This window comes from Rhinoraja longicauda, chromosome 37, assembly GCF_053455715.1.
Source record: "Rhinoraja longicauda isolate Sanriku21f chromosome 37, sRhiLon1.1, whole genome shotgun sequence".
In the NCBI taxonomy this organism is placed as follows: domain Eukaryota; kingdom Metazoa; phylum Chordata; class Chondrichthyes; order Rajiformes; family Arhynchobatidae; genus Rhinoraja; species Rhinoraja longicauda.
The window spans coordinates 4,628,757-4,637,758 of NC_135989.1; the positions used below are offsets into that span (position 1 = coordinate 4,628,757).

Sequence of the window (9,002 nt, forward strand, 5' to 3'; positions counted from 1 at the left end):
CACTGTAGGCCTGTACACTGTAGGCCCAGACACTGTAGGCCCGGACAGTGTAGGCCCGGACACTGTAGGCCCAGACAGTGTAGGCCCAGAAGCTGTAGGACCAGGCACTTTAGGCCCGGACACTATAGTCCCGGACACTGTAGGCCCGGACACTGTCGGCCCAGACTGTGTAGGCCTGTACACTGCGCTGTAGGCCCGGAGGCCTGGGCACCACCTAACGGAGGTTGCATAGCATCCCACCTCCCGACCCGGGAGGCCACCATTGGTGGAGCGGGAGCACGTGGCCGCTGGCTGTGTGAGGTCACGTGGGGCGCGGGGCGGTGACGTCACCTTTTGTCCCTTATTTGGGATTGAGAAAGTTGGCAACCCTATAGACAGTAGATTATAGGCTGACTGAACAGCATGCACCAAAAAAGCTATTCACTCTGCCTCAGTACACGTGACAATAATAAACAAAACTAAACTCCACATAGACAGAGCCTGGGGTCAGGATCGAACCTGGGTCCCTGGCACCGTGAGGCAGCAGCTCTACCCCCTGCGTTACTGTGCAACTGCGCCATCTCAACATATCCTGCTCTTGGAAGTGCACATTGTTTCAGGAACTTTCCCACTTAATTTGCACAACACGGTTGGCACGGTGGCGCAGCGGTAGAGTTGCTGCCTCACAGCGCCGGAGACCCGGGTTCCATCCCGACTACGGGCGCCGTCTGTACAGAGTTTGTACGTTCTCCCCGTGACCTGCCTGGGTTTTGTCCAAGAACTTCGGTTTCCTCCGGCACTCCAAAGCCGAACACAGGTCAATTAGGAAGATTGTCGGTCAATTAGGAAGATCGTAGATTAATAGGCTTGCTGTAAATCTAAAAATCGTGTGTGTAAGTTAGTGTTAATGTGCGGGGATCGCTGGTCGGCACAGACCCGGTGGGCCGAAGGGCCTGTTTACATGCTGTATCTCTAAACGAAACTAAATGAAACCAGAGGGAGGGAGGTAGATGCAAATGCTGACCTTTATTCTGCTTTGAATCACTTTGCATTTTATATTTATAGGTGCGGGAGGAATATTGGACGTTTTTCGCCGGGATCCTTGGTTTAAAGGTCCCTCTGTACTCTGAGTTTGCAGTCAGCTCCTCAGTGCCATTGGGCAGCTTACAGCAGAGGCAAACCTCCAGCAAGCAGGTTGGTTTCCATGTCAGAAATGACAGCCCCTCATCACAGAGATGAATGAATGAATGAATGAATCGTTACTGCCACATGTGACAAATCACAGCTGACACAAAATAGACATAGACATAGACAATAGGTGCAGGAGGAGGCCATTCGTCCCTTCGAGCCAGCACCGCCATTCATTGTGATCATGCCTGATCATCCACAATCAGTAACCCGTGCCTGCCTTCTCCCCATATCCCTTGATTCCACTTGCCCCTAGGGCTCTATCTAACTCTCTCTTAAATCCATCCAGTGAATTGGCCTCCACTGCCCTCTGTGGCAGAGAATTCCACAAATTCACAACTCTCTGGGTGAAAAAGTTTTTTCTCACCTCGGTTTTAAAGTGGAGTGGAGGAGTGGAGCTGAAAGCCATGATCGTGTTAGAACATGGAACACGGAACACAAAAAGTAGAACATGGACCATAGAACAGCACAGCACAGGGACAGGCCCTATGGCCCACAGTGTCTGTACTGAACATGGGGATCTTATCGAAACGTATAAGATTATTAAGGGGTTGGACACGTTAGAGGCAGGAAACATGTTCCCAATGTTGGGGGAGTCCAGAACAAGGGGCCACAGTTTAAGAATAAGGGGTAGGCCATTTAGAACGGAGATGAGGAAAAACTTTTTCCTCCCACGCTCCAGACATACAGGCTTGTAGACTTTAGAGATACAACGCGGAAACAGGCCCTTCGGCCCACCGAGTCCGTGCCGCCCAGCATATTATCACTATCCTACACACACTAGGGACAATTATTTTAAACATTTACCCAGTCAATTAACTTACATACCTGCACGTCTTTGGAGTGTGGGAGGAAACCGAAGATCTCGGAGAAAACCCACGCAGGTCATGGGGAGAACGTACAAACTCCGTAGGTTAATTGGCTTTGGTAGAGATTGCAGATTGGCCCCGGCGTGCCGGATCGTGCTAGTGTACGGCACAGACTCGGTGGGCCGAAGGGCCTGTTTCTGCGCTGCATCTCTAAAGTCTGTAAGGGGCCTTCAGTCCACCGTGCCTGTGCCGAACATGATGCCAAGACCATTTCCTACCTACGTGTGTATAATCCACACCCCTCCATTCCCTTCTTGGCCATATGCCTGTCCAAAAGCCTCTTAAATGTCACTACTGAATCTGCCTCCATCGCACTCCAAAGATGTGCAGGTTTGAAGGTTAATTGGCTTCGGTAAAGATTGGAAATTGTCCCTAGTCAAGTCAAGTCAAGTCAAGTTTATTTGTCACATACATATACATGATGTGCAGTGAAATGAAAGTGGCAACACCTGCGGATTGTGCTAAACTACAAACAGAACAGAATTATTTTTTTAAACACAAAATGCAGTCAATTAAATGAGTCCCTGGTGATATAATAGTTGACAGTCCTGATGGCCTGTGGGAAGAAACTCCGTCTCATCCTCTCCGTTTTCACAGCGTGACAGCGGAGGCGTTTGCCTGACCGTAGCAGCTGGAACAGTCCGTTGCTGGGGTGGTAGGGGTCCCCCATAATCTTACTTGCTCTGGATCTGCACCTCCTGATGTATAGGTCCTGCAGGGGGGCGAGTGTAGTTCCCATGGTGCGTTCAGCCGAACGCACTACTCTCTGCAGAGCCTTCCTGTCCTGGGCAGAGCTGTTCCCAAACCAGACTGTGATGTTCCCGGACAGGATGCTCTCTACAGCCCCAGAGTAGAAGCACTGAAGGATCCTCAGAGAGACTCTAAATTTCCTCAGCTGTCTGAGGTGGTAAAGGTGCTGCCTTGCATTACCCACCAGTGCGGTGACAGTGTTGTCCATGTCAGATCCTCTGTGATGTGGACTCCCAGGTATTGAAAGCTGCTCACCCTATCCACAGTAGACCCATTTAACTCCAGTGGTGTATAGGCTAGTGCTAGTGCAGGGGGATTTCTGGTCGGCACGGACTCGGTGGGCCGAAGGGTTTGTTTCCCCATTCTATCTCTAAACTAAAACTAGGGGCATTTTGCATCGGCCTATTGCTCCCACACTCCAAAGACGTGCATGTTTGTGGGCTGATTTGCTTCTGTAAAATTGTAAATTGTCCCTGGGGTGTCGGGGGGGGGGATGGGAAAGTGGACAGGAGCTCGCGGGTCGGCGCAGACTCGCCGGGCTGAAGGGCCTGTTTCCGTGCTGTATCTCTGAACTAAACTAGCCTCCACAGGTGTGTAAACAGCACCAGAGATTCTCAGCTCCCTTCCTCTGACATCTCTCTGGCACCCCATCTCCCTAAAATTTCCAGCGACACCTCAAACTAAACTAAACTGAACTAAACTGAACTAAACTGAAGCAGTCTAGACTATACTAAACTATATGGACAGGCAGACTGTCCACCTTGTCTCCATGTTTAGTTTAGTTTAGTTTAGATTAGTTTAGTTTAGTTTAGAGATACATCGCGGAAACAGGCCCTTCGGCCCACCAGGTCCACGACGACCAGCGATCCATGCACACTACATTTACCAAGCCGATTAACCTACAAACCTGTGTGGGAGGAAACCGAAGATCTCGGAGAAAACCCACGCAGGTCACGGGGAGAACGTACAAACTCCGTACAGACAGCGCCCTTGGTCGGGATGGAACCCGGGTCTCCGGCGCTGCATTCGCTGTCAGGCGGCAACTCTACCGCTGTGCCACCGTGACCGCCTCCATGTCTCTACCTCCTATCTCTTTTCCTCTTGTTTCAGAAGTCCAGGATCAGCCTTGCCTTGGAGCAGTGAGCATCTTATGCCGGCGATGGAGGGGATGGACTTGAAGCACTTTATTACGATGAGTTTACCTGGTGGACCTCCAATGTGAATCCCACCGCCTATCCCTCACCGCGAGGAACTGTGGCCAGAAACCTTCAGGGATTTTGTTTCTCCCACCATTCCTGGTGGCCAGGAAGGTTTAGTTTACTTTAATTTAGTTTCGTTTAGAGATAAAGTGCGGAAACAGGCCCTTCGGCCCACCGAGTCCGCGCTGACCAACGATCCCCGCACACTAACACTATCCTACACCCACACACTAGGGACAATTTACGATTATACCAAGCCAATTAACCTACAAACCTGCACGTCTTTGGAGTGTGGGAGGGAACCCGGAGAAAACCCACGCAGGTCACGGGGAGAACGTACAAACTCCGTACAGACAGCACACATGGTCTGTGGTCCAGAACCAGGGGCCACAGTTTAAGAATAAGGGGGAGGCCATTTAGAACGGAGATGAAGAACAACTTTTTCAGTCAGAGAGTTGTGAATCTGTGGAATTCTCTGCCTCAGAAGGCAGTGGAGGCCAATTCTCCGAATGCATTCAAGAGAGAGCTAGATAGAGCTCTTAAGGATAGCGGAGTCAGGGGGTATGAGGAGAGGGCAGGGACGGGGTACTGATTGAGAATGATCAGCCATGATCACATTGAATGGCGGTGCTGGCTCGAAGGGCCGAATGGCCTCCTCCTGCACCTATTGTCTATTGTCTATTGAATGGGTGACGTTTCTGGTCGAGACCCTTCTTCAGATCTTCAGGTCCATCCCGGGACCCCCACCTTCCTGAAAGACTTTCCCGCTGCTGTTCCTCCAGGTCACTGAACAATGGTGGCGCAGCGGTAGAGTTGCTGCCTTACAGCGTCAGAGACCCGGGTTCCATCCTGACTACAAGTCCTTGCCCGTACTATCTGCCCGTGACCGGGCATGTTTACCCCAGTCTCTGAATGCATTCAAGAGAGAACTAGATAGAGCTCTTAAGGGTAGCGGAGTCAGGGGGTATGGGGAGAAGGCAGGAACGGGGTACTGATTGAGAATGATCAGCCATGATCACAGTGAATGGTGGTGCTGGCTCGAAGGGCCGAATGGCCTCCTCCTGCACCTATTGTCTATTGTCTATTGGGATCTCCGGTTTCCTCCCACACTCCAAAGACGTGGGGGTTTGTACGTTAATTTGCTTCGTTGAAATTGCCAATTGTCCCCAGTGTGTGTAGGATAGTGTTAGTGTGCGGGGATCGCTGGTCGGCGCGGACACGGTGGGCCGAGGGGCCTGTTTCCACGCTGTATCTCTAAACTAAAAATGGGATGTTGTACAGTAATGTTTCAGGACCCCAGCGACAGGCTGACGGATTTACGGAGACGTTGCAACATCGACAGGTGCTCCTCAACGTACGATGACGTTACGATCCGATAAACCCATCGCAAACCGGAAATATCGCAAGTCGAAATGCATTGAATACACCTGAGTGCGAGGCCGGAGGCGAATGGCGGCTCGTTGCCATTGCCCAGCGTTTGCACCATTGTATGTCGGGGAGCATCTGTAACCTCTTCCACCCAGCGAGCTGGGAGTGGTGGAACGCTGTGTTGTGTTGTCCTCACCTGTCTCTACTCATCTCCACATCTGGATCTGTGCAGAGGGAGGTGGGGCAGCTCGCCAGCTGTGGCCATCAGCCAGTGGTCCTGTGATATCGCCAGTGCGTGGGGATCCGTAAACTGGAGGGAACCCCCCGTGATCGTGCAGCTGTGCACTGGCAGAGGGCAGTGATCCCAGTGCAACTCTGTGTCAATGGTGCCAGTGTAACTAGGGGTTGCCAACTTCCTCACTCCCAAATAAGGGACAAAAGGTGACGTCACCGCCCCGCGCCCCACGTGACCTCACCCAGCCAGCGGCCACGTGCTCCCACTTCACCAATGGCGGCCGCCCCGGCCGGGAGGCGGGTTGCTACGCAACATCCGATAGGTGGCACCTAGGCCTCCGGGCCTACACTGTCCGGGCCTACAGCGGCCCCCGGGCCTACAGTGCCTGGGCCTACAGCGGCCCCCCCGGCTCACAGTGTCCAGGCCTACAGTGCCCGGGCCTACAGTGGCCCCGGGGCCTACAGTGTCCCCCGGGCCTACACTGTTCGGGCCAACAGTGTCCGGGCCTACAGCGGCCCCCGGGCCTAATACGGGACAAGGGCGGTCCCGTACGGGACAAACCAATTTAGCCCAACATACGGGATGTCCCGGCTAATACGGGACAGAGGTGATTCCAGTGTAACACTGGCATGGCGATGATCCCAGTGTAGAACTGACTATTGTAAATGTACTGTTCAAAAAGTAGACATGTGTTTGTAAATAAAGGGATTAATCGTGCAATTAATCACATTTGTTTAAACTATTGGTGATTAAGAAATGGATCTGTTTCCATGAAGCTCAAGCTGAGTTTAACTGGCCTTTGGGTAGGACGGATGGAACTGTAGATGCTGGTTTGATCCGAAGATAGACACAAAATGCTGGAGTAACTCAACGGGACAGGCAGCATCTCTGGAGAGAAGGAACGGGTGACGTTTCGAGTCGAGACCCTTCTTCAGATTTCTGAAACGTCACCCATTCCTTCTCTCCAGAGATGCTGCCTGTCCCGCTGAGTTACTCCAGCATTCTATGTCTAGCCTGATCCCTTTATTGTCTTTCGATGCAGTGGGTAGACCTGCAGCCTCACAGCGCCAGAGACCTGCCTTCGAGCCTGACTACGGCCAGGCCCATAGCAGGACACAGGTTACAGACGAGAGGGGCAAGATTTAAAAGGAACCCGAGGGGCAACTTTTTCACGCAGAGAGTGGTGGGTTTATGGAACGAGCTGCCGGAGGAGGCAGTTGAGGAAGGTACTATAACATTTATGACATTTGGACAGGTGTGTGGGTAGGAAAGGTTCAGAGGGATAGGAGAATGAAGTGATAGAAGAATTAGGCCATTCGGCCCATCAGCTCTACTCCGCCATTCAATCATGGCTGAGCTACCTCTCCCTCCCAACCCCATTCTCCTGCCTTCTCCCCATAACCCCTGACACCCGCACTAATCAATAATCTATCTATCTGACTTGGCCTCCACAGCCATCTGTGGCAAAGAATTCCACAGATGCACCACCCTCTGACTAAAGAAATTCCTCCTCATCTCATTCCTAAAGGAGCGTCCTTTTATTCTATGACATCTGGTCCCTGATTCTCCCATTGGTGGGAACATCCTCTCCACATCCACTCTATCCAAGGATATGGGCCAAATGTGGGCAGGTGGTAGCAGTGTCGATGGGGCATCTTGGTTGGCATGGGCATGTCGGGCCGAAGGGCTTGTTTCTGTGCTGGTTGACTCTATGGCTCAAAGTGCGTCACTGCCTCTAATGATGGCTTCGGGCATGAGGGGCCGGTGCGTGAAAGGTAGGGGTTGCCAACTATCTCACTCCCAAATAAGGGACAAGGTGACGTCACCACCCCACACCCCACGTGACCTCACCCAGCCAGCGGCCACGTGCTCCCACTCTACTAATGGCGGCCGCCCGGGCTGGGAGGCGGGTTGTTATGCAACCTCCGTTCGGCGGCGCCCGGGCCTCCAGGCCTACACTGTCCGGGCCTACAGTGTCCGGGCCTACAGCGTCTGGGCCTACACTGTCCAGGCCTACACTGTCCGGGCCTACACTGTCCGGACCGACACTGTCCAGACCTACACTGTCCTGACCTACAGTGTCCAGACCGACACTGTCCGGACCTACACTGTCCGGGCCTACACTGTCCGGACCGACACTGTCCGGACCTACACTGTCCGGGCCTACACTGTCCGGGCCTACACTGTCCGGACCGACACTGTCCAGACCTATACTGTCCTGACCTACACTGTCCGGACCTACACTGTCCGGGCCTACACTGTCCGGGCCTACACTGTCCGGACCTACACTGTCCGGACCTACACTGTCCGGGCCTACACTGTCTGGACCGACACTGTCCGGACCTACACTGTCCGGGCCTACACCTTCTGGACCGACACTGTCCGGACCTATACTGTCCGGACCTACAGTGTCCGGACCTACAGCGTCCGGGCCTACACTGTCCGGGCCTACAGCATCCGGGCCTAAAGTTTCCAGGCCTAGAGCACCCCCCGGGCCTAATATGGGATAAGGGCGGTCTCGTACGGGACAAACCAATTTAGCCCAAATTACGGGATGTCGCGTTCACTAGCGTGGAAGGTGCCTCCATTGTTTAACCGCTTGTGGCTTGAGTGCGCGAGGTAGTGTGGCTCGTGCTTCCCTCCGCAGCCTGTGGTGTTACCACTGCTGGGTTTCCCACCATCGACGTTGCCAGGGTCACGTCCGATCAGAAACTCAACCAGTTTAGCCACAGCAGAGGCTGTGGAAGACTGTGGTGTGTGACTCACCTCCTGACAACACACGGCCTCTCCACCACCGAACCATCACGTGACAATAATAAACTGAACTAAACCAAACTCAATACTATAGGTACAACCTGGGTCTCTGGTACTGTGAACAGGGTTGTCAACTGTCCCGTATTATCTGGGACATCCCTTATTTTGGGCTAAATTGGTTTGGTCCATGCGGGACCGCCCTTGTCCCGTTTTAGGCCCGGGGGGGCGTTGTAGGCCTGGACACTGTAGGCCCGGACACTGTTGTTGTGATATTGCTGGGACTACTTTGTGTATCCAAGAACTACTTTGTATGGCTGTGTATATAAGTGATGGGTGTGATTAGGCGGTCACTCTGGATCCAGGCGGCCTTGGAATAAACAGCCTGGAGTACAAGCTGCACCATGATAACATCTTAAACATCTGCACTCGTGGTCCGTCCAGAGTCACAACAAAGGTACAACAGGTACCGGACCACGAAGAACAACATGGTGGCAGCGGCTTGGGTGTTCAGCCTAGAAAAGGAAAACAACAAAAACCCCAAGAAAAAAAGTTAACAAGTGCGTAAGAAAGAGAAAACAAAGAAGGTTAACAAAAAGGAACCCAGCAAAAAGGTTAACAGGAAGATAAGATAGAGCCCTGAAGAACGAAAAAAGTTTCCCG

General features: G+C 52.7%; 1 protein-coding gene across 3 annotated transcripts in view; it reads left to right on the forward strand.

Annotated features, from left to right (window-relative positions):
- The window catches only part of LOC144610713 (adhesion G protein-coupled receptor E3-like), an 85,342-nt gene extending 81,207 nt beyond the window's left edge, over nt 1-4,135 (forward strand). For all 3 annotated transcript variants that reach the window (XM_078429618.1, XM_078429619.1, XM_078429620.1), the window contains 2 exons: nt 1,045-1,173; nt 3,897-4,135. In XM_078429618.1, the coding sequence (XP_078285744.1) occupies nt 1,045-1,173; nt 3,897-3,929 (162 nt within the window). In that variant the 3' untranslated portion in view covers nt 3,930-4,135. The remainder of the gene's footprint in view (nt 1-1,044; nt 1,174-3,896) is intronic.
- The last annotated feature ends 4,867 nt before the right edge of the window (nt 4,136-9,002 follow it).